The sequence below is a fragment of the Corythoichthys intestinalis genome, chromosome 17, assembly GCF_030265065.1.
Source record: "Corythoichthys intestinalis isolate RoL2023-P3 chromosome 17, ASM3026506v1, whole genome shotgun sequence".
Lineage (NCBI taxonomy): Eukaryota > Metazoa > Chordata > Actinopteri > Syngnathiformes > Syngnathidae > Corythoichthys > Corythoichthys intestinalis.
The window spans coordinates 21410148-21435201 of record NC_080411.1 but is presented as its reverse complement, the minus strand read 5'-3'; the positions used below and the strand labels follow the sequence as shown (position 1 = coordinate 21435201).

The following is a 25054-nucleotide window of genomic DNA, read 5'->3' as shown; positions in this document are numbered from 1 at the left end:
CACTAACTTTCTAGATTACTTTTATTTTAAACAAAAGAAGGAACAGTCAAAGTTTTTCTTCAGAATTATTGGACAATGTTTTGAAATTCAATGAGTCAGAAGTTCAAGTGTCATCGGCGGCAAATATTTAAAAATAGTATAGTTTATTTAGTTAATGTATATTGATTACCCAAATAACAAATAAATAATCAGTAAATATGAATTAATTTCCCCCAGGCTTTTCGTGAATCTGAATTATTTTTGCTCAGATAAATATAAAACAGTTATCCTTGTGACATTGACTATGATGTACAAAATCCTATTGGTGTTTTATCATTTGCTTTTTCTCACAAACTTCTGGTTTCATGTACATGTACTATTATTATTATTATTTTAGTTAAATGTATTCACTGTATTTTTAATTAAAATTTAAAAGCTTAAAATATATTACGTGTCACTTTTCTGTCACTGTTTCTTTTTTAAGTAACCATTGGTCCTATTTTTCTCAGTGTGTCGCATACATACGGTAATACCTTTTTAGGTATTTTTTGAAATTATGGGTGTAGAACACATTCTGCTAAAATCACAGATTGGGCATGGTCTAATGGTAGGCTATAGCCACAAAGTATTGAGAATCCTCCAATTTCTTTTAATGAAGCTGTGTATAAATGGATGTTTCAACTTCCATTAATAATATCTGGTGAATTTAAACTGACCAGAGGGTTCTCTCAACTACCAAGACATATAATTTACACAATTTTTTGTTTACCAAAGAGCCACAAAAAGTATGCAAATGAAATGACTTAAATTGGACAAGATCCAAAAGGAACTTATCCCTTGGTTTCACTTGTTAACGATGCAAAGACAAAAGAACGAAAAGTTTAACAGCTTGACCTGTCTCGCTCTGAATGTGATAAGAGTTAATTGGTTGCTGAGGAAGCATCTTCCCTAACGTCATGACTTTGTCGCAGCAGCTCAGTTTGGTCCAATCAGGGCAACCCACAACTTTATTAACCTCAGTGGTCGCTTGACTGTCTCACTGAGGTCGAGAGAGGGAGGTAGGGATGGAGGGAGGCATGAGGAAGGGGTGATGGGAGGGTGCTATGGATGCAATGCTTATAAACCCGCGATGGAACTTGATTGGCTGCCTGTGAGTCAGCAGCGTCAAGGTCTCTCCTCTTGACGCGAGCGGAGGGACTCTGCGTGGCCGCTCACACGCACTGGCGGAGCAGCCCACGGAAGGAGGCTAACCACATTTCAGCACTGGAACTGTCCGCAAAGTCTCTACTCTAGCCTTTACGTCCCCACCTCCTTGTTTTCCTGAAGGCGAGAATCTGCTTCTTACCATATAATCTCCTCTCGGGGGTGAGAGACGAAGGAATAACGAAGGTGTGACGATCTCATCCGAGCCAAATTCCTGCCATGCTGCACGGCCCAGTGTGAACGTACCGGAGTGATCAAGTTCAATTTGAGCGTTGTTCTTTTCCCTTTAACGGTGAGTCTGGACCGAGCTGCGCAAGATTAGATGTGCGCACCCACACACACACAATGGGTGGTGGTTGTGCTCTGGGGACTCACTTTATTGAAGATTTTGCAGTGAACAGAGATAATTGGTTCAAACGTGGTCTTTGCAAGACCAGGGAAAGTGTCCACTTCCTAAGTTCCCTTTTGCGTTAAATGAGTAACACACTATAGCTGCAAATGTACATTATTTTAACTTTATTTAATACAGTATGGAGCCTCTTTTTAGATTACTCAAAGCATGTCAGTATACACTTGGGTGTGGATTGTTTGGCTTTACAGCAACATTGCAATGTCACACCCAAGAGTCTGTCCATCTTTACAATGCTGTGATATAGTTTTTTTTTTTCTTCCTCATTTCTTTTGTGAAGAAATGACCTTCTCGATTGTACAAATGACTAGAACTGAAATTGATTGTGTGGAGTGGATTCTGCTCCCTATAAACAATAATGGGTTATTATATCTCAAAAAGCACTTGTTAGCTTTTTGTCATTAGTCTTCATTCTAATCGCTGTTTTTGTTATCTTCTTACCCACACTGCTGCACAATCGAGCCAATTTCGAGTCCTCAGCATGTGACAGATCCCCACAGTGTGAGCCGCCTTCTCTGCTGTTTATTGTCTGAATGTGAGCTGGCACACAACATGCTCAGCTTTGGCAGTGCCTTAATGCCAATGTGTTGTCTCTTAGTGCGCACATGCAATAACATTTAAAATAATCTGCCATTCTTGAGTGTTCATATGGTTTTATTACAGTTTCTGGTTGAAAGAGCACATACTGTACATGTTTTTGTTGCTTTGTTTATATAAACTATATTTAGGGCAATGCTCTACATAACATTAGTAAAGTGTAAAAAGTGCTGAGTGCTAAATGTGAGATTTAAACAGTTATGTGTGATGTTGCACAATAAGTCAGAGAAGTCTCCATCTCAGTGAGATCTGCGTTTTAGCCCCCCCCTTCACAGGAACCCTGCTATTGTTGGTGAATGGTGTGATATTGACTAGAGAACTATGAACGAAAGGGGGGAAAGGGTCTGACCCTATACAATCTGAGCACCACAATCTTATTTCCCAAGGCTTATTATTTGCATCGCTATAAAAATCTTGAGGTTAAACTCCACCTGTATCATGCAGTTCGACTTCATATGTTCAGCAGTATTAATTTGACCGTTCCATGTGAAACTAATGAATGAATCAATGTGGAAGCATCTTAAATTGAATATATTAAGCTCCTCAAATTTAAAAAGCATGTCCAACGGCACGTTTTAAATGTTCGAGAGTGATTCCACTTAATTGTACATATTTACTGGAAGGTTCTGGCTAAACTCATTAGAGTAATTAGTTCCAGGTCTCTGCTTCCCTGCTCCGAGGGTCACTTCTGTGGCTAAAGGGGGCGGATTTTTTCCCATGCAGAGCTATGCTTTGTGGGGATTCCATCAGGGGGGAAAAAGGTCCCCTTCCTCTTAGGCAAGGAATGAAAGGGAACGCTGGTTGGGATTCTAATCAGCACATACCAGTGATCTCCAACAGCTTTGGGAAAGGAGTCATAACCACCGTACCGAAGCACCAGTGCCACAATGCCCCCAAGCAGGATTACATATTTTTAATTCATCTGACATTATGTACATGCATGTAAAACTGTGTAGAGCCAATTTTGTTTTTTATTCATAAGTAATCGAGCTGTCAGTGAAAACGATTAAGCTGTTTTAGTCAATGTATGTTTGGGTTAAAATAAATCGCAAACCCATCATCGTTTAGCCATACACGCATTTTTATTTAGCAAATTGAGACTATGAAATCTTTCTGAATTACTGCGAGAATTGTATGTTTATGATGACATACAATTTATTTGTTACTTAAATTATTTAAATAACTTCCCTACGCTGATATTTTCAGTCATACACTGCTGGCCAAAAGTATTGGCACCCCTGCAATTCTGTCAGTTAATGCTCAATTTCTCCCAGAAAATGAATGCAATTACAAATGCTTTGGTAGTAATAGCTTGATTTATTTTGCTTGCAATGAAAAAACACAAAAGAGATTGAAAAAAATTCAATCATTATCATTTTACACAAAACTCCAAAAAATGGTGGACAAAAGTACTGGCATCCGCAGCCTAATACGTGGTAGCGCAACCTTTAGACAAAATAACTGCAAACAACCGCTTCTGGTATCCATGAATGAGTTTTTTACAATGCTCTGCAGGAATTTAAGACCATTCTTCTTTGGCCAACTGCTACAGGTCTCTGAGATTTGAAGGGTGCCTTCTCCAAAATGCAATTTTCAGATCTCTCCACACGTGTTCAATAAGGTTCAGGTCTGGACTCATTGCTGGCCACTGAAGAAGTGTTTTCCAAAATTTCCAGGTTCGCGGTGAATCAGTAACAGGCACACTTTTACTCAATAGACGATGTTTATTGATTAGAAAATGCAGAATAAATGAGATTTATTGATTACAATCCCACAAGAGCAAGCAAACAAGTATCAACAAATGTCAACGATGATGCTGGACTTGAGCTTGTCAACTCCAGAATCCCTGCGTTACTGTTACAGCAAAACAAAATGTCCCTTTAGCAATGAAAATCGCTTACTGTGACAAGTGAGTGGGAAGCCAGCAACACTCCAGTAAAGCGGCAACGGGACAAAGCCAGGCGATCCGTATGTGACCCGCTGGCGGACCTCACGGGTCGCCCGGAAATGTCCGGTTTTGTAAGGACGCACCCCTTGGAGGCGGAGAGGCCAACTTCCGCCCCCGAGCGGCGCGGCCCTGTCCAATCACAAACATTTAAGCTACTTTTGGTTCAGGCCCTTGAAAAAGGGCTTTTCACATGGGACAAATGAGCTGTGCTTCAACATATGCCAACAAATGGTAAATATTATGGGTGCAAAACAAGTTATCTTGTGAGATTCTCAAGCGTGTCTCCTAACTATGGGAACAAGGTGAAAAACAATAGAAGTTGTTACAATATATGTCACAGAAGCAATCATACATCACAAAAGCATAATGTAAAATTTTCCCCCATCAAGAAGTCCCCAGTGCTTTCTCTCAAACCATTTTCTAGTGCTTTTTGAAGTGTGTTTTGGGTCATTGTCCTGCTTGTAGACCAATGACCTCTGAGGGAGACCCAGTTTTCTCACACTAGGCTCTACATTATGCTGCAAAATTTGTTGGTAGTCTTCAGACTTCATAATGCCATGCAAATCGTCAAGTAGTCCAGTGCCAGAGGCAGCAAAGCAACCCCAAAACATTAGGGAACCTCCGCCATGTTTGACTGTAGGGACCATGTTCTTTTCTTTGAAGGCCTTGTTTTATTCCTGTAAAATCTATGTTGATGCCTTTTCCAAAAAAGCTCTACTTTTGTCTCATCTGACCAGAGAACATTCTTCCATAATGCTTTTGGCTCTCTCATGTAAGTTTTGGTAAACTCCAGCCTGGCTTTTTTATGTCTCTGGATCAAAAGTGGGGTCTTCCTGGGTATCCTGCCATAGAGTCCCTTTTCATTCAGACGCCGACGGATAGTACGGGTTGACACCGTTGTACCCTCAGACTGCAGGACAGCTTGAACTTGTTTGGATGTTAGTTTAGGTTCTTTAACCATCACTGCACAATCTTTCGTTGAAATCTCTCATCAATTTCTCTTTTCCGTCCACATCTAGGGAGGTTAGCCACTGTGCCATGGGCTTTACACTTATTGATGACACTGCGCACGGTAGACACAGGAACATTCAGGTCTTTGGAGATAAACTTGTAGCCTTGAGACTGCCCAGGCTTCCTCACAATTTTGCTTCACCTCAGACAGTTATTTGGTCTTCACGTTCTTTTCTCCATGCTCAACGTGGCACACACAAGGACACAGGACAGAGGTTTAGTCAACTTTAATTCATTTTAACTGGCTGCAAGAGAGATTTATTTCTTGCCACCACCTGTTATGTGCCACAGGTAACTGATTGGTGCTGCAAATTAGAGTAGCATCACTTGATCAAAGGGTGCCAATACTTTTGTCCGGCCCATTTTTGAAGTTTTGTGATTTAATTTTTTTCCCCATTCTCTTTAGTGTTTTTTCATTTCAAGCAAAAATAAATGAAGATATTACTCCCAAATCATTTGTAATTGCAATTATTTTCTGGGAGAAATTGAGCATTATTTGACAGAATTGCAGGGGTGCCAGTACTTTTGGCCAGCAGTGTATGCGCCTGAATATGCCTTTTGAAAAGTCATATTTCATTTAATCATAATCATTATTATGATAAAAAAAATATTTATGCTGTGGGGTACAAACATACTAGAAAAGACATTCAAGTGGATTGGAAAAATACATGAGAGGGATTTAAAGAGGTCTTTGGTCTCACCTCTCTTTTCAATTCATGAATATTTAATCAATCCAAGAATCTTTTGAAAGCAATGTCGCCATCAATTGCTGACAGGACTCAAGAGGCTCAGTGGGTATTGAACCTACCCTCATGCACATGTACTTTAACTTCTCACCATGGTTAGTCAGAGAAAAAGAAGTATATTTTCCTCAATCTAAATACAACATTTATTTTTAGGAAAGTGTTGCTCTAGTGTCAGAATAAACTACAAGTAAAAATTCTGAATGCAACTTTGAACATTCCCAAGTCAGTATATGTCAGACTCTATCAGCCTTAAGGTCCTCCTTCCCTTCCCTTAGATCTTTTTTTAACCTGGGGCATGTAAATCATTCAGATGCATCTGGCTTGGATGAGGGGGAGAACACAGAGAATGTCAAGTTTTAGAGAAATTGAAGATGTCCTCCTCAAATCTTTTACAAATGTTGACATTAGATAACTTTTGAAATTCACCCATGCAACTTTTAAAAAAGCATTATAAGTAATTTCTGGAATATAAAGCACACCTGATTATAAGCAGCATCGGCTAAATTTCACAAAATTTTAGAAATAAATTTACATGCATGCCTGTAGTGAACCACACATACATGAGGGCACTGACGTTACAACTTAGATAAAAATTCAGTTTTATAAAGTCACAAAACAAACATGTAACAAAATATCCAACATAAAAGAGGCCAACATAACAAAAGGCTTCAACCAAACTGACCTCCAGACACATCTCTGTGGCCGTTTAAATCAGGGCGGACTCTACTAACGACCACCTGAAGGAGGTATGACAAATTAACCAAACATTGTCAACTTAATAAAACAACAACAGATGGAAAATATACATATATTCAAACACTAATTAACTAATGTGCATTTAAACAAACAGTGAAAACTTTACCCCCAAAAAATCATAATTAAACCAACTTAAATATCCCCGCTTCAGAATGGTAGGTGCCAGATCTTACACAGCTGGGGATCGTTACCTCAAACTGACAAATAAAATCTAGTAAGCATTCAGACAAATATCAACTAAAGTGTGCACCCATTAGAAAATACATGTCCCAAAAAATATCACATAAATAATTAACTAAATCTTGAAACACTAAATTGTGGTGGTAGTGGTAGCCACCACAATGGCGTACTTGACTATAAGCCGCATGTGTCCATATCTTAACATTGGATGTTTACATAGATGTTACACAGAAATATTTGATTAATCCAAAATATATTTATTAACCAGATAAACGTGCATCAACATCACCAACTTGTGTTCTGAATGCTTAAAAACAAGTCACTACAATTGCAAAAATACATAATCTTGCCTTCTGAACTTGAAATGGATGAAATCCTCTTAAAAACGGTTAACATCTAGCACTAGGCCTTATATAGCAGCTTTTTTGTAGCATATTGTGGCAATAAAGTCCTCCGAGTGCCATTTGAAAACACCTAATCAACGCTAGCATCACATTCTCTTGTCGTAGCAAATAGTGGATACCAGGGGTGAAAGTGGTAAGAATTTCTTGCCGAACTTCCCGACATGAAGGTCGCAACGGAGCCAGAATTTATTTTTATTTTTTTTTTAATAAAAAATAAATGGGGGAGGGGGGGGTCAAAACTACTGAAAATGCAAAGAAAACGGTTTTGGTCAGTTATTTCTATAACACATACAAAAACTGGTTTTCATTCAAAATTGTATTTTTTCTATGATTTGCAAAATAAAAGTTAACAAAAACAGCAATAACTCCAAACTCTATTTCCTAATTTTTATTTTCCCTCATTTCCTCATATACTAAATGCCAAATTTTAACTACTTAAGAACATAAGATGTAAATTAAAACTGAAGTTAATGTAAACATTAACTTTTTGTGTGTTTCTTTAATAATAAAAGTAACATAAATTCATAAAAATAAGTACAAATGGCTCATATCATGCAGAGTGAAATGGAATTTATTTTGAAGATCGCGCAAACATTGACTTTTTTAAATCATAAGGAAATGAATAAGTAGCCTAACATAAATGAACAAAAATAAAAGTCCAAAGTGCACATTGACAGTTAAGATGTTCTGAACCTCCGGAAACGTGGAAACGGATTACGATACACAAGCCCTTTATTATGCTTGTTGTTAACACTTGTGTATGTAAATCGGATGTTGGTAAATTGCTTTCTTCTTGGAGATAAAATGCATGTGTGGCAGCTTTGAACTTTTTTTTTTTCATAGCGCTTTGACAGTTGCCGTCATATTTTCGGAATCAAGCACCGTATACCGGAACAGCGCTCCGGCCCTGAATCTTATACCGGAACTGCGTTCCTGACCGTTGTGGCCCACTTTCACCGCTGGTGGATACCCATCCATTTAAAATTGTTCTTTTTTAGCAGCATATAGTATCAGATGGCGCCATATTCATCTATAAAATGCTGGGTTTTTGAGTAAATGACTAACTTCTGGAAAGCTTTATTTGTGCTAGTGCAGTCGCTAAGATCTATGTCATGACAAAATTTGGAAAGCCATTCTTTTAAAATGTGTCTAATTATCCAATAAAAAAAAATTAACAGGAAAATATGAACTCATTTGTCAAAAAAACTAAAAAAAAAATAAAAATCCATGAATAAGCCGCTTCCTTATAAAAGCTGCAGGGTAGAAACGGCAAGAAAAAGAAAAATACGGTAATTAATTGGACCATTGTATATATTAGTTGTGTGACCATTGTGTGTTTGTTGTGTGGATATTACACTGGCAGCGTATTTGAAAGGGAAAAGGTGTTCCCATGGTATTGGGTCATGAGCAGTACGCTGTACTCACTATAGCCTTAAGAGTGTTAAAAAGAAAAATTGCTTTAGTCTGTGGAAGAATGTTCACAGAGCCATATTTGACAGAGCACGCCCATGTTTCAGGGCTGGTCTATATCAGTAACTGTCAGGAAGGAGTACAAATGACATAATTGTCTGAGCCAATAATACAAGTACGTCCTAATAAAGGGTTCAAAATTAGTGCTCATTTACAGCTAAGTAATTCATAGAACTGTAATTCGGTATTTGAAATTTGAGCCGATATCTTCATTACACACATGCACAATCCAAATTTAATTGAAATCAGAGGTCAGTTTTATGTAATCCTTCAGAAAAACTGACAAAGAAAGCAACAACCTGGAATCAAAACAGTACCTCTCACTCTTGTGTTTGAGGGCTGATGATATGTTCAAACAACAAACTCAATGTTGTTGAAAAGGGTTACGTCTCGGATATAGTTCAGAGATGAAAGTTCGAATATCTGAAACAACCAGCATGTGGTGATGCACCAAGATGTGGATACAACTACTGTTTCCAAGCGCTTCAAAACAATAGTTAGTATTTATCCACTATCATAGACTTCATAATATATTGATGAGATACGGGAAGCGGGGCCGATTAATAGGGGGCCTATCGCCGTCAAAGCTGACCGAGTGGAAACGCGGACAAAGTTTTTTTTTTAAGTGGAATATTCTTGCGAATAAATGCTTAAATCCCTGAATTTTATAGATATGGACGTGAAACAGTCTCGATTCTTGGTTAAAAGCAAAAACAAAACAAAAAACGGGCAGTTAGCATTTATTTTACGTGAATATGCTGTATGTGCTGCTAGTCTTTAAGCGACTGTGGTGCCACCTTATAACCACAAAGAGCTTTTTACATCGAGAATTCATGTGAATAAATACTTAAATCCCTTTCTAGTGCTTTTTGAAGTGTGTTTTGGGTCATTGTCCTGCTGGAAGACCAATGACCTCTGAGGGAGACCCAGCTTTCTCACTCTGGGCCCTACATTATGCTACAAAATTTGTTGGTAGTCTTCAGACTTCATAATGCCATGCAAACCGTCAAATAGTCCAGTGCCAGATGCAGCAAAGTAACCCCAAAGCAACCCAAAGATGCTTAAATCCCTGAATTCTGCATAGATATGGACGTAAAACTGTCTCGATTCTTGGTTAAAAGCAAAAAAACGGGCATTAGCATTTATTTTACGTAAATATTTTGAATGTGCTGCTCGCCTTTAAGCCACTGTGGCGCCGCCTTATCACCACAAAGAGCTTTTTACGTTTCAAATTATTGTGAATAAATGCGTAAATCCCTGAATTCTTAACAGATGTGGACGTAAAACAGTCTCAATTCTTTGTTACTGCCCCCTACTCGAAGGTGTGGCCCAGTGTCTGGGGAATGTGTTCCGTCAATATCATTATAAAGTCTATGCCACTATTACAATGTTTTGCATTTTCCAGCGCACCAGTCTTGGACTAACACAGAATGAAATCAATTGTGTTTGGAGAACAATAAAAAGAAAGATCTATCAAAAAGCTATACTCTGCAAAATCGAATTGTAATTCAAACAGATTGATGGAAGATAGCAGTTTCCCCCCCAGAATTATCTCTAGTTGCAGAACAGCACAAACTTGCTGTCAGTTCAGCATCGAGGAGACTTCAGGATGTCACGTTTGAGTGGTGACAAACTGGCAGGTTACTGAACTCTTACAAACGAAAGTATCAAAGCAAGACACTGACCCATTTGTGTCAGAATAAACTTTTCGTGAGGGGTAACCAAAAACAGAGGTCCTATTTAATATTCAGAAGTTAACCTGAAAATGACAAGGTCGTGTTTGCTTCCGTACACCACTTGTCATCTCCCCTGTCTCCGCTGTATGGAGAATACAAATAGTATCTTTCCTATGACATTATATCATTCATGTTACATAAATAATACATAAATGGACTGATGGAGTCACTCAACATAAACAAAATATGAATAACTCTTGAACTGCACAGCATACAACTATTGTATATTATACTATACTAGTACTTGAATATGAAATATAGCATTTTTAAAGTGTTGTCTTTTAGTCCATGGAAAAAGCATCCAACTTGCTTTTCCTTGAGGGCAAAGAGGCTGGTGACAAGCATCAGCAACATCTGCTGCTGTTACGTACTTACAGAAAAACTGTTTCCAGAATTTGCAGACACTTGCCTACCTGCTATTTGTTCTCCACAACAACTGCTTAACAAATATTTAAGTTTCAAGTTGCATATCATATTATTTTACTCAGGAATCAATACATCTTGACTGAGTTGTGAGGGGTCTAATTTGAATAAATTCTTCATTCACCTATACAGTATCCACAGGATTCATATTCGGCAATCCATGACAGGTTATAACAAATCTTGGTTTTCCCACCGACCTAATAAGAACATTCAGTATTTTGATTAGTATAGGAATCTTTCAGCGGGGATGTAAAATGTGATGATTTTAAAGGATGTCAGGAAGTAACTTTTTTAATTGTATTGTGGCTTTCTCAAAACAAAAGTGTTGTTGATTCAGATGGATGATCTATTTGGAGTCATACTTACCGTGATTTTTGAACTATAAGCCATTACTTTTTTCCCTAATTTTAAATCCTGCGGTTTATAGTCCAGTGCGGCTTCTTTGTTGATTTATTGGGTTAATAGATAACACTTTATTTGACACAGGGCACCATAATACTGCCATAAGACCATCATAATTATGACATGACACTATCATGAGCATTATGGATATGACAGATGTCATTTAGTGTCATCCGGCAAATCATGTCCCCATTTACTGTATGTCCAGCACAGATCTTTTACATCCATTCACAAGTGAGATAATTTGCCGTATGACACAAAATGATATGTTATAAGCATTTAATAATGCTCATGGCAGTGTCATGTCATAATTATGATGGCCTTATGACAGTCTTATGGTGCCACTGTCAAATAAAGTGTTACCAAATACTATAACGAGCTATTAATGACACAACTAGAACAGTAACTGAAAAAATAATTAGCACAGAACATGAATTTCAATTTTTATTTACATCTGTAGCACTGCAATGCATGCTAGGAGGCATGTTGGACGACAACAGCATTGACGGCAGGCGGCAGCAGAGGTTGATAGTCTTCCTCAAAGGAGCCGGGATGGCCAAATGAAGCTTCTTGAAGCAATGCAGCTTTGCAACCAACCTTGTTCAAAGCTTCATGGTGGTTCATTTGTTCTTATGACAGTCTTATGATGCCGCTGTCATATAAAGTGTTACCGGTTAATATCTTTTGGTGTAAATATCCCATAATATTGTGAGGACAGCTGCAGCTTATAGTCCAGTGCGGCTTATTTAAGAACTAATGCCGTTTTTGTCTCAAATTTGGATGGTGGCGGCTTATAGTCAGGTGTGTCTTATAGTCAGAAAATTACTGTACTGTATACCAGTTTTAACAACATTGCAGCATTCTTGTTTATATCATTAACTTCTCTTCACCAAATCGTGTTTACGGTTCATAATTTCATGTTAGTGTGTTTTTGTAAATGTACTTTAACAAGATTTGCACAATTTATTAACACTTTTTTACTCACAACTGCCACCTCTAGCCTAAAGGATAACTACAGCCTAAAGCTCGTGCATTGTGCGCATGCTGTATGAGCACGAACAAAAAGCAACAAGCGTGGGCACATCAAATCAGCACCAGAAACCTAAGAACAGCAAACATGATTGTTTACTGTTGGTAGCAAGTCTTAAGTGGGTTATAAAAGTGGGTTAGTAACGTATTTTTGTGAAATGGAGACTGAAACAGCGCTGCTTCCATAGGGACATGCACGGACGTGCACAGAGGCGTGTGCGCCCATAGGTTTCGACCCAAACGCTCTGTAATGAAGAAAAGAAAAAGGGCTTTTTCGGGCAGTCTTAGTTAAAATGTCAGAGCTCTGTTTACTCATCAGGGCAATGGTGGAGCATGCATGGATTAGAAAAGTATCTTAAATTAACACTAAAAAATCCGTATAGTATATGTAAAGGATACTGTTCCAATCTGCTCTGCTCAAGCACCCTCTCTCTTCAAGATGTTTTTGTTTTCCAGTGGGTAGAACAATTGTTTTGTTTATTTGACTACTTTTTTGTTTTTGTACTATGGATTACATGTATGTGTATTATTTATTCTGCTACTTGGATTGAATTTTCTCATTGAACTTTTTCTCAGATTTGTATTGCGGTTTCTTCCCACATCTCAAAACCATGCATGGTAGGTAATTGAACACTCTAAATTGTCGACACAAGTGAGTGTGTGTGTGAATGCTAATATTTGAATTGTGAATGCTAATATTTGATTATGTTTGAATTGTGGTTGGCTTGCAATCAGTTCACTCCCACAGCCAGCTGGGATCTGCTCCAGCACCCCCACGACCCCTGTGAGGATAAACTGTACAGATGATGGATAATTGCGCTTGTCCATCTCTGAATTTATTATATTTGCTAATCTATAATTATTGCTCGGACTGCCTCACTGCAGTTAGCCCATATGTAGCACACAAACTCAAGGACACTGCCATCATTACTGTTTACCGGCTCTTTTAGTATAATCTTTTTGTATGGAAGAATGTACAGATATATGTGGAATCTGTAATGGATATCACTTACCGGTGACTGACCACTTTAGGGAATAGTTGTCCTTGTGGATGACACCCTAAGCAATCTGTAACAACACAATGTGTGACTTGGCAGATGGTTAGAGAATAGCAATCGAGGGGGCACGACCTGCAAATTTTCAACACATTTTTCAAATTTTGACTCCAAGTCAAAACATTCAAAACAGGTTTTTAAGGGACTGTTGTGTGTCTGTAACAAACATGCACACGTAAACGCACCTAACCACCCACATACGCAAACATCGTGTTTCTTGTGAAAACCTGAGACATCACCAACTGTGTCAGTTTCCACAGTTGCTTCTATGCAGCCAATAATCTTATAATTTGGATTTTGTTAGTATCTCGGTAATGCAAAGCGATGTAAATATGTTCAAAAACTTGAATATGCTCATATTAATGGTTTTAAAAACTAGGACTACTCCTAGGTTAACCCTTTTCTAATCCATATTTCTAGCCATGTAACCAACTGTCCGGAGTATTCATTTGTTTTTTGTGCATACAGTAGTCACAGGGAAAAAGTTAAACATTAAGCCATATATTGGCGGTAGAAGTAAAAAAAAAAGCAAGATTTTAAAGAAGGAGGGGGAAAATTAACAAGTTTGCAGGGTTTGAAGAAATGTAGAAATGATGCAATTTGTCATGATATTTAATTTGTGTGGTCACGACCCCTTGCACCAAACAAAAAAAGGAATATTGACCTTAATCGGAATATTGGTTCCGTGTAAATGTGGCCAATGAGTTTGTGCTATATATGGGTGTTGTCTCCTCTGTTGTCTATAAAGTACAACAGTTCACTATCTGCCTGAGACCAAATGAGAGGCTTGCAGGCCATTAGAGTAGCCAGGGGGGATACAGCGAGAATGACTCCCATTTCACTCCTGATAAATGAGCTCGAATTTCATACAACCACTTACGTGGAGTGAAGATGGATGGGATTGAATTTCTGAGCAAAGAAACATGTCTCATCGGAAGCATGTAGTCAACTTGAATCCATGACGGTGTATTCTGGTTTAATAATAGAATGCAATGTCTCACAGAATTACAAATTATAGTAAAGTGTGTGCACTTGGCTTAGTAAAATTTAGAAATAAAATCTACCTAAGTGAAAGATATCCATCCTCAAAACCAATTTAATGTTTGGTTAACATTTATTTTGACAACTCAACATTAGTGATAAACTCATTCATTCATTCATTCATCCATTCATTCATTCATTTTCTATTCTGCTTATACTCACAAGGGTCATGGGTGTGCTGGAGCCTATCTCAGCTAACTATGGACAGGAGACGGCACACACCCAAACTGGTTGCCAGCCAATCTGATCAGATCAAAATTAATCCCATGGAGGAAAGTGACCATGGTATGACAAAATAATGAATGCTGCACACCCTGAATTCCGATAGAATTACAATTTTATATATGCGGGTAGATTATAGTTGAATCAGATGATATCAATCAATACATGTTTAGTTCAGTTTCAGTTTATTTACACATTATATCAAGCTACACATAGAAACATGGTCATATACAAACAGTTCATCTGATAAGATGTGTGAAAGAGACACTCCGAATAAGCTATTCAATGCTTTTAGTAGGGGCCCAATTGGACAGCACACACATACACATACCCATACACATACAAACAATTAACTATGGAAAATTTCAACATTCTGGTTACATCAGATTTGATATGACATACCTTAGTAATGTTATTCAAAGAATCAGAATTTTTTCTTATTAATGGAGATGGAGTGTGATATTTTAAGTGTTTCGTCAAGTTCATTCCAGATCTGTGGTCCTCTATACACAATGCCAAAAATTATACAATTTAGCCTTTTGTTTTTCCTAGTGATGTGATTTTTTTCTTACGGTAGTATATATATATATGTTGAGGAATACAGATTAGGATGAGGTCACTTAATTTATGGTTTAGTTTATGGTGGGGCTGTCAAACGATTAAAATTTTTAATCGAGTTAATCACAGCTTAAAAATTAATTAATCGTAATCGCAATTCAAACCATCTCTAAAATATGCCATATTTTTCTGTAAATTATTGTTGGAATGGAAAGATAAGACACAAGACAGACATAAACTTTCAACATACTGTACATAAGTACTGTATTTGTTCTGCCCAAATGCATGATGGGAATTTGGGCAACCATGACTGTCATTGGTGACTGCAAATGGTATACAGTATGTTCTGCGATGTTTTCAATTAGGCGTGTTAAGAAAAAGAACCTGGTTTTCTCCAGGAACTCCGGTTTCCTCCCACATCCCAAAAACATGCATAGTAGGCTGATTGATCACTCTAAATTGCCCGTAGGTATGAGTGTGTGCTAGTGACGAGATTTGTCGTTCACTTGAGTAAACGAATCCATTCCGGTTCGTTCAGTAAAAAGATTCGTTCAAACAAATCGTTCAACGAATCGTTCGCCCCCCTCACCTCCCTCCCCGCCCAAACGAATCGTTCGGTTACTGAACGGGAAGTGACGTTGCCGAACGAATCACCAAAGACCGCTTCGCAGTATAACTGAACGGGAAGTGACATTGCTTGGTCCCTCCCTCTCTTCCACATTGACCACTCGTCGTAGTTTCAGAAATGAGTGACAGGCTGTATCATTCTGCTTTCACAGACAGCCTCGTCTCCCTCCTGCTGCTGCAAAAGCGAGGGAGAACTTCCGCGTCGTCTGTCCTAGTTCTATGGGCTCAAAGTCATGGCTCGTGCTTGCATTTCGATTTAGGACACGGTTAAACATTTTCCTTTTGTGAGGGGAGTAGGGGGCGGGGGCGCACGGACTTTCTTTAGCAGGTTCTTGATCACACATACAATCACATATACAGCATGTTTGCTGTCACGAAAATAAAAATACATCGAAAGTTTAATTTCTGAATATGGAACGACCAACACATCATATTTACATCTCGCTCTGTTGTATTTTTGTTTTTTAGTATTAAGATGATCGTGTTGAATTTTTGCACTGGTATTAATAAATAAAATAATCCGGTCAGCTCCCCTGTCGTCCCCGCATCTCAGATCGTCAAATGCTGACGAGAAATAATTGTTTGCTCTTTACGATGTCGCCTTTCTACTCTCATTAGTCTGTTAAGAAAAATGTAGACATATTGCGACATCTCCCGTGTCCGCGTGCTTTGTTTTTGGGCGCTTGAGTAGCACATGATGGACGGATTGACATAATTTGTCAAACCAACCAACACCTGACACGAAAAAAAAAAAAAAAAAAACACTCGGAAAAAAATTACATGTATATACAGTTTCATTGCAAATCAGTATTATGGTGATCATATTGTTTTTTTGCACTGGTATTAATAAATAAAATAATCCGGTCAGCTCCCCTGTCGTCCCCGCATCTCAGATCGTCAAATGCTGACGAGAAATAATTGTTAGCGCTTTACGATGTCGCCTTTCTACTCTCATTAGTCTGTTAAGAAAAATGTAGACATATTGCGACATCTCCCGTGTCTGCGTGCGTTGTTTTGGGCGCTTGGGTAGCACATTGACATAATTTGTCAAACAAACCAACACCCGACACGCTGACACGAAAAAAAAATAAAACACTCGGGAAAAAATTGACATGTATATACAGTTTCATTGCAAATCAGTATTATGGTGATCATACTAAATATTTTTTTCTGTGCACATATGAGGTAAATATCGCTGCCATGAAGCCTCCATATAGTGACAGTCACGCGACCGCAGCTCAGCTTTTGCTTGCCTCGTAGCTACCCGTGTTTTAAATTACTGTAAATTTGATAGTATGTCGTCATAGGCAGTCACGAGTTTGTTGAGAAAAGTACTACTCTAAACAATGCTCGCTAGATTTGTGTGGTGTTTTTGTCTGTTTGAGCAGCATTTGATAGGCTCCACGTTAACAAATATGTGACAAAGTCATTTCCTTTCATTTTCTGATTCGTTCACCGCATAGTCATTACTGGAAAATCAAGTTAGCAGCAAGCTAGGTCAGGAACCGGAGGACCGAGTCACTGAACGGGAAGTGACAAAACTCAGTCTTGCCCCCCTGCCTGCACGCTGGCTGCTTATTGGCCACACGTGGACGTGAGTGACAAACGCCCTGATTCTGTTTCCGCTCCCTCCCCTGCCCGCGATGAGGCTGGCGTCTGATTGGTCGTGTGCGATGTCAGGAGACGCTGCCGCTTGCTCAACGCCCTCCCACGCAGCGAACAAGCACCACCTTCATAGAACGAATCAGTGCAGATGATGATTAGTTCGGTCTCGTTCACCAAAACAATTCGTTCAAAAAGAACGAATCGTTCGCGACCGATACAACACTAGTGTGTGCATGAATGGTTGTATGTCTCCTTGTGCCCTGCGATTGGCTGGCAACCAGTTCAGGGTGTACCCTGCCTACTGCCCGTAGTTATCCAGCACCTCCGCAACCCTCGTGAGGAAAAGCGTCATGATGGATGGATGGATGGATGGATGGATGGATGGAAGAAAAAGAACCTCTCCTGCTCCGCCCGAATGCATGATGGGAAGTTGGGCAACCATGACTGTCAGTGGTGGCTGCAAATAGTATACAATATGTTCTGCGTTGGGTTCAATTAAACGTTTTCAGAAAAAGATTGTCTCTTGCTCCGCCCAAATGCATGATGGTAAGTTGGCCAACTGTGACTGTTAGAAGTGGCTGCCAAAGGTTAAGCCAATAAAAGGTGTGGTCCAATGAACACCTGTGTCCACTCGCTTTTCTCTGCCTTTTCGCTCTCAATGTGCTAAAACTGCGTCTTTGTAAACTGTTTGAGGCAACGCATGAACAGGTCATTCCGTGCTTGCGTTAATTGCTTCAAATATTTTTAAGTGATTAATTAAAAAAATTAATTACTGCCTGTTAACGCGATAAATTTGACAGCCCTAGTTTATGGATGACCTGATACATTAGGCAAGCATTTTGAAAGTAGTTTTCTTTTAGCCTCGGAAGGTGTTAAAAAAAAACATGTATTAAAAAAACACGATATAATGAGATCTCATACGATAATTTAACCTTTACGGAAATAACAACGATCAATCACGATTGATACTTTCATGGAGGCGTATCTGCTAATTCACTATTGAGGTTGTCACAAGCCATCAATTTTGTCCAAGAGTTATTTTTAAAGGGATCCACGGATAGAAAGACATGTAGTTCTTTAAAGATAAACGTTATTATGAGTTAAAATAATTTGATATTAAAGCCCCTCCTGATGTTTTCGTTTTCATACAATTTGTAAAATTAGTTTAACTAATAGGTCCCCAATGTTGTTGACGTCATTGGGCAATGACGTCACATGGTTACCCTGCAGGGCTTCAAGAGTATAACTCTATCGACATAACATGACATCTGCTCAACCCTTTCAATTTGAACCCGAGAGGGACATTAATAATGAGCATGATAGCACTGTCGATTTTTCACAAAACGAGCAGCAAAAGTAAAATGAACAAGAAAGACGGGATGAGACGAGAGTAGGGGAAAAAGACTGTTCTGCCAAAATGTGCTCCGCCAGCGAAACGTCTTAATAGAGGTGAATTTGACACCCAAAGTACTACTGTGCACTTTCAGCTTGTTTTGTTTAGATGCATACCGGCAGAACATACTAAAAATGCTTGAAGAAAATACTTAAACTTAGTAATAGCAAATAAGGGTGGTTTAAATATGCTACGTGGTTTAAATATGCTACGTGACTAATGTGGTCAACCGATCAACAATCTGCTTTTAAGCTACCACAACACACTGTTTAAAAGTATGAGAGGGAAACACATACAAAAAGTATTTTGAGGAAATGAATAGGTAATAATAGACTTAATAATAACACAAATAGTAAGTACTCGTCGCTTTTAACCGATGAGCGCATGTGTTGGACGTCTCACTGCGAAGAAGCAATTGCTGTAACCTGGTAGTATTCGTCGAGTGACAGTGACAATTTACGTCATTACCCTGAGCGTCCATTGTGCACTTAAAACAAGGCGCCTTCCGTAGGTCAAAACGCACTAAATATTAGATTTTTAAATCAATGGCAATATTTTATGTGTTTCTAATAGCACATTTTAGTAAAAGAGAACAATTGTGGCTTATTACAGCCTACAAGTCTTGAAGTCCTAGGTTCCGTTTAAAAGAATAAAAATTTTTTAAACACCTCCTAGCATCAGAACCACTCATGATGTTATAAATCTGAGATGAATTTGGGCAAATAGGGTAAATTCTGACCAGTCAATTGCAGGGCACATATAGACAGCCCTTCAACTCATTGTATTCAATTTATCTAAGAGGGAGGAAGCTGGAGCACTTGCGATTATCCAATATTAACGACATTGAAGTACTAGTAGATGTGATCTTCAAAGCTCAAAATGTGCTCATGAGCAGTGTTGTCACAGATTACTTCAAAAAGTAATTAATTACTAATTACTGATTACACTGCAAAAAAGTAATCTAGTTACTTCACCGATTACTTTATTATCAAAGTAACTAAGTTACTTTAAAAGTAACTTGTCAGTTACTTTTTTACCAATTTTTCTCCTTTTGCTGCCTCAACATAAAAATGACAACAAAAAAAATGTCATCGCATGTAATTGAATTTTTCACATAAGGCTTAATCTTTGAGTTAGCGAGGTTAATTAGTGGATGGAGTTGATTTCAACCACCATTGACTCGCGCTAGCCTAGCCACCTCGGAGACCTGAAACTAACAAATAACTGACAAACTGCACTAAATCTGTTCAAATCAACTCCAACGACTAAATAAACCCCCGCTAACTCGAAGATAAAGCCTATTGTCAAAAATTCTGAACTTCCCCTTTAAAATAAAGACCTAGCTGTTAAAATATTGTCTATAAAAGTTGTAAAGCAATAAAACAAACAACAAAAATTAATGAAACGAACAAGAATCCTACAACGTATATTTCGTGGGTCAAAATCATTTTTCGAGCAGATCATGTGACTAGCACCTAAGACACTAGCTTTTGCTTCTCTAAGCCAAAACTGCACCTGTTGGAGGCAAGATGGGTACTTAGAATATCTGTAAACCTAAGCTTTCAAACGCAACCAACAACAACTGAGCTTGAACAGTTTTATATATATGTATATATACAGTATTGGCCAAAAGTTTGGCGACACCTCAAAGGTGGATACTTTGAAGAATGTACAATATAAAACCCGTTTTCAGTTATTTCACTTTTTTTTGCCATTCCACATGTTCGTTCATAGTTTTGACGTATTCAGAGAGGATTTAAAATAGTGGTGAAAATATATAAAACGTAAAAATGTTTAGGTGTGTCCAAACTTTTGACTTTTGTTTCAGTCATCAACATGCTTTGCCCCCATCCCCACAAAAGTAAAACTCCGCCTATGGTTACAAACACTGACAATAAAATGTGCATAAAGGCTGGTTACAAACTTTGTTTCGAGTTTTGTCGCGTTGTCCTGTAATTCCGCGTTGTCCTGTAATTCCAAGTGCTTCCTTGTTGAATTGAATGTAGAGTTTTTAGCGGCCGATAGTCTTTTACAGCTAGCGCAAAGTTTGCAACGCACGGAGATATTTTTGTCATCTTTACTGGACAGAAATGTGAAGTAATGGCTGTATTTCCAGTGAGCAAAGGCATCCATTTGCGGTATATATATATACTGCCTTTCACTGTTAGGCTAACAGTGTTAGCCTCGCTGCCTCGTCAAAATGCTATGTTGTTGACCGCCATGGCAGACAGCCTCAAACAGCTTCGTAACACACGTGACCCCCCCCCCCCCCCCGATGAGAAATGCTCTTCGTACATGACTACAGTATTCTTCATTCTACATACATTATGAGGCAAAAACAAAATAGTAACGCACAAGCACTAGGGAAACTAACTTTAATCGGATTACAGGCTTGGAAAAATGAACGCGTTAGAGTACTCGTTACTGAAGAAAGTAATCAGATTACAGTAACGCGTTACTTACGCGTTACTGACAACACTGCTCATGAGTCAGCAGTTGTTGAGGTAATTTAGAAAATAAAGAACAGTTCAGGATACGTAAAATATAGAGAAAGACAATTTTGCTAAAGGCATGTCAGAAAGTTTATTGATGAGTCATTTTGACCAACTACAGTAATATAATTGTTTGTCCTCATGTATTTATCATACTGTATAAGTAAAACATATGTGTAGTATGTGGAAAGCCATTAAATTCACATTACATTGCAGATTCAATTCATTTTCAAAACAAAGATGTAATCCTGGGCAGAAAGAGCAGTCTTGCTGCAAGAGAATTAAAATTATGTAATAACGTACTGGCCCGAATATAAGACGGTGTTTTTTTGCATTGAAATAAGACTGAAAAAGTGGGGGTCGTCTTATATTCGCGGTCTAGACATTATTCCCATTCATGACGCTAGATGGCGCCAGATATCATTGAAGCGATTTTCTGTCATGGTAGATCTCAGCTACTCTCCCCATTCACGACGCTAGATGGCACCAGATATCATTGAAGCGATGTTCTGTCATGACAGATCACAGCTACTCTCAAGTTTAACCAGTTTGCATTATTTTATTGAAATGTTTTACCTTATTCAGATTTGTTTCAAGACTACAGTTACAGTTAGACTTCACATTGGTGGTTAATGCAGTTATTGCAGTTTTGTTGTTTATCACAATAGATCGGTTTATTTACATTTCAAAAACCAGAAGCCATTCATTTATGAATGTCATTGCACTTTAGTTTACATATTTAAATGTTCGAATATTAAGATTTGAATGAAGCGAAATAACATGCTTTTTCTCTCAAATATATTGTTATAATCATTTTTTTCGGATGTACTGTAATTATTTTCTGTATGAAAATTAATTTGGTGTTCAAAAAGTCTTTTTTCAAACTTGAGTCTTGAAAAAGAGGGGATCGTCTTCCTGTATAATCAGGGCCGTCTTATATTCGGGCCAATACGGTATCTTTCTTTAATTTTTGAAAGACAACAAATAAAAGAGCTTAGATTAAATTGAGTGGGGATAACATAGTGTAATATGATGTGGGTTTTTTTTCTCTTTCCAAATGGCTAGCAGATGGATTTACTACGTTATACCCCTCAGGCTTATTCAGCGTACTCATGCAAGTGTCCCCTGTTCCTTCCTCTCTCCATCTGTGTGCAGCCATGGGTGTGCTCATGTCAAAGAAACAGCAGGTGGACAAGGTGCAAAGGTGTACTGCTGTGGTCTCAGCCTTCCAGTCAGGAATAAAGGACCGCGCAGGACTTGTCAAGCAGGAGGAAGGAGATGCCGAGGACGGTGAGGGGCCAGCTAAATCCTCAGTCATACCCGAGGAGAAGACTACCATAGAAGCAGAAGGTGGGGAAACGGAAAGCGGCACCGGCCTGTCTGCAGCGCAGCAGGCCACGACCTCTGTAAATCAAGAGGCTTGGTCCAGATTACGGGATGGGAAAGGAGTAGAGCCTGAAGATCTTGAAAAGAGTCACCAGCTCACACCTCCTGCTTATGTGCGGCCCAAAAGGGAAGCAGATGACGATCAGCCTTTAGAAGTGGAGCTGGCAAGGAAAGAACAGGTAACACTTCTGGCGATCTGCTGTCTAAAGTTAGAGCAGTGTGAGTCCGTGCTAAGCGAAGAGGCATTTTAGGACAGATTTTGATCATTTGTTGGACAGGCCAAGCATGCGCTTTGCAAAGATGGTGGGATACTGTGGTAATAGGCGTGAGAAAACACTGATTTTTGCACCAATTAGTTCGCTTCTTCCACTCCCTTTAATAGCGACACGCGTTTGCTGGGGCAGCTCTTTCTCAGACTGAATTAAAACTGGTAAAACTGGTTGTGCAAGGTTGACAACATCATAGAATTAGAAAGTACCAGCAGCGGGGCTCCAGACTGCCCTTAATTGGATGTATTTTCCCCTTAAAATTTGACAAAGTGCAAGTTGTATTTATTTGCAATTACAATTAAAGGCATTCTGATTCTAAATTTTACATCCTTCACATGCATGACCAGCCATGTAAATTAGCTGATTTTGTTGTTTGTACACCATGTAACACATATTTTGTTCCCAGGTTATAAGTGGTATTTTCTAGTTTGTTTTGTCAGATTGACATAGAAAAACACTTTTGTTTCCCCAAACGTTTGGGTTTGTGATCACAACTTTGAAATTTTACTTCTGTTTACTGTTGTACTTTCTAATAGTTTTAGATATACATATCATATCATAGATTTCATAATGTATGAAGGGACACGGGCCGCAGGGCCGATAAATAAGGGGCCTGCATTGTTGGCAAGGCCGTCAAAGCTGACCCAGTGGAATCACAGACAAAGAGCTTTATTCGTTGAAAAAATCCTTGTGAATAAATGCTTAAATCCCTGATTTTTTTAAAATGGATACGATCCTTAGTTACAAGCAAAAAAAAAAAAAAAACGTGAAGTTAGCATTAATTCTACGTAAAAATGTCGAAGTACAATACTAGTGTGTTAGTGAATGGAGCTAGCGGCCGCCTTATGTAAACTGAGCTTTTCTGGTGAAAATTCTTGTGAATAAATGCTTAAATCCCAAATTCTTTATAGATATGGATGTAAAACAGTCTTGATTCTTGGTTAAAAGCAAAAAACAAGAAAAAAACGTGCAGTTAGCATTAATTTTATGTAAATATGTTGAAGTACAATGCTAGTGTGTTAGTGAATGTAGCTAGGGCCGCCTTATATAAACAGAGCTTTTTTGGTGAAAATTCTTGTGAATAAATGCTTAAATCCCAAATTCTTTATAGATATGGAGGTAAAACAGTCTTGATTCTTGGTTGAAAGCAAAAAAAAAAAAAAAAAAAAAAAAACGTACAGTTGGCATTTATTTTACATAAATATGTCGAAGTACAATGCTAGAGTGTTAGTGAATGTAGCTAGTGGCCGCCTTATGTCAACAGAGCTTTTCTGGTGAAAATTCTTGTGAAGAAATGCTTAAATCCCAAATTCTTTATAGATATGGACGTAAAACAGTCTTGATTCTTGGTTAAAAGCAAAAAAAAACAAAACAAAAAAAAAAACCGTGCAGTTAGCATTTATTTCACGTAAATATGTCGAAGTACAATGCTAGTCAGTTAGTGAATGTAGCTAGGACCGCCTTATATAAACAGAGCTTTTTTGGTGAAAATTCTTATGAATAAATGCTTAAATCCCCAAATTCTTTGTAGATATGGATGTAAAACAGTCTCGATTCTATGTTAAAAGCAAAAAAAAAAAACAAAAAAAAAAAACAAAACAAAAAAAATGTGCAGTTGGCATTTATTTTACGTAAATATGTCAAAGTACAATGCTATTGTGTTAGTGAATGCAGCTAATGGCCGCCTTATGTAAACAGAGCTTTTCTGTTGAAAATTCTTGTGAATAAATGTTTAAATCCCTGAATTCTTTATAGATATGGACATAAAACAGTCTTGATTCTTGGTTGAAAGCAAAAACAAAAAAAAACTTGCAGTTACCATTTATTTTACACAAATATGTTGAAGTACAATGCTAGCCTGTTAGTGAATGTAGCTAGCGGCCGCCATATGTATACAAAGAGCTTTTTTCGTTGAAAATTCTTGTGAATAATGCTTAAATCCCAGAATTCTTTACAGATATGGGCGTAAAACAGTCTTGATTCTTGGTTAAAAGCAAAAAAAAAACAAAAAAAAACATGCAGGTAGCGTTTATTTTATTTTACAGAGTGTAAATTATATATATATATATATATATATATATATATATATATATATATATATATATATCAAGGG

At 38.1% G+C, this 25054-nt stretch overlaps 1 protein-coding gene across 2 annotated transcripts in view; it reads left to right on the top strand.

The window, feature by feature from the left end:
* The first annotated feature begins 1062 nt into the window (after positions 1 to 1062).
* The window catches only part of phf24 (PHD finger protein 24), a 44704-nt gene continuing 20712 nt past the window's right edge, over positions 1063 to 25054 (top strand). Inside the window, exons 1-2 of one of the 2 annotated variants that reach the window (XM_057819461.1) lie at positions 1063 to 1474; positions 22442 to 22851. In XM_057819461.1, coding sequence (XP_057675444.1) covers positions 22444 to 22851 — 408 coding nt within the window. In that variant the 5' untranslated portion in view covers positions 1063 to 1474; positions 22442 to 22443. The remainder of the gene's footprint in view (positions 1475 to 22441; positions 22852 to 25054) is intronic. The other variant, XM_057819462.1, reaches the window with a different exon arrangement.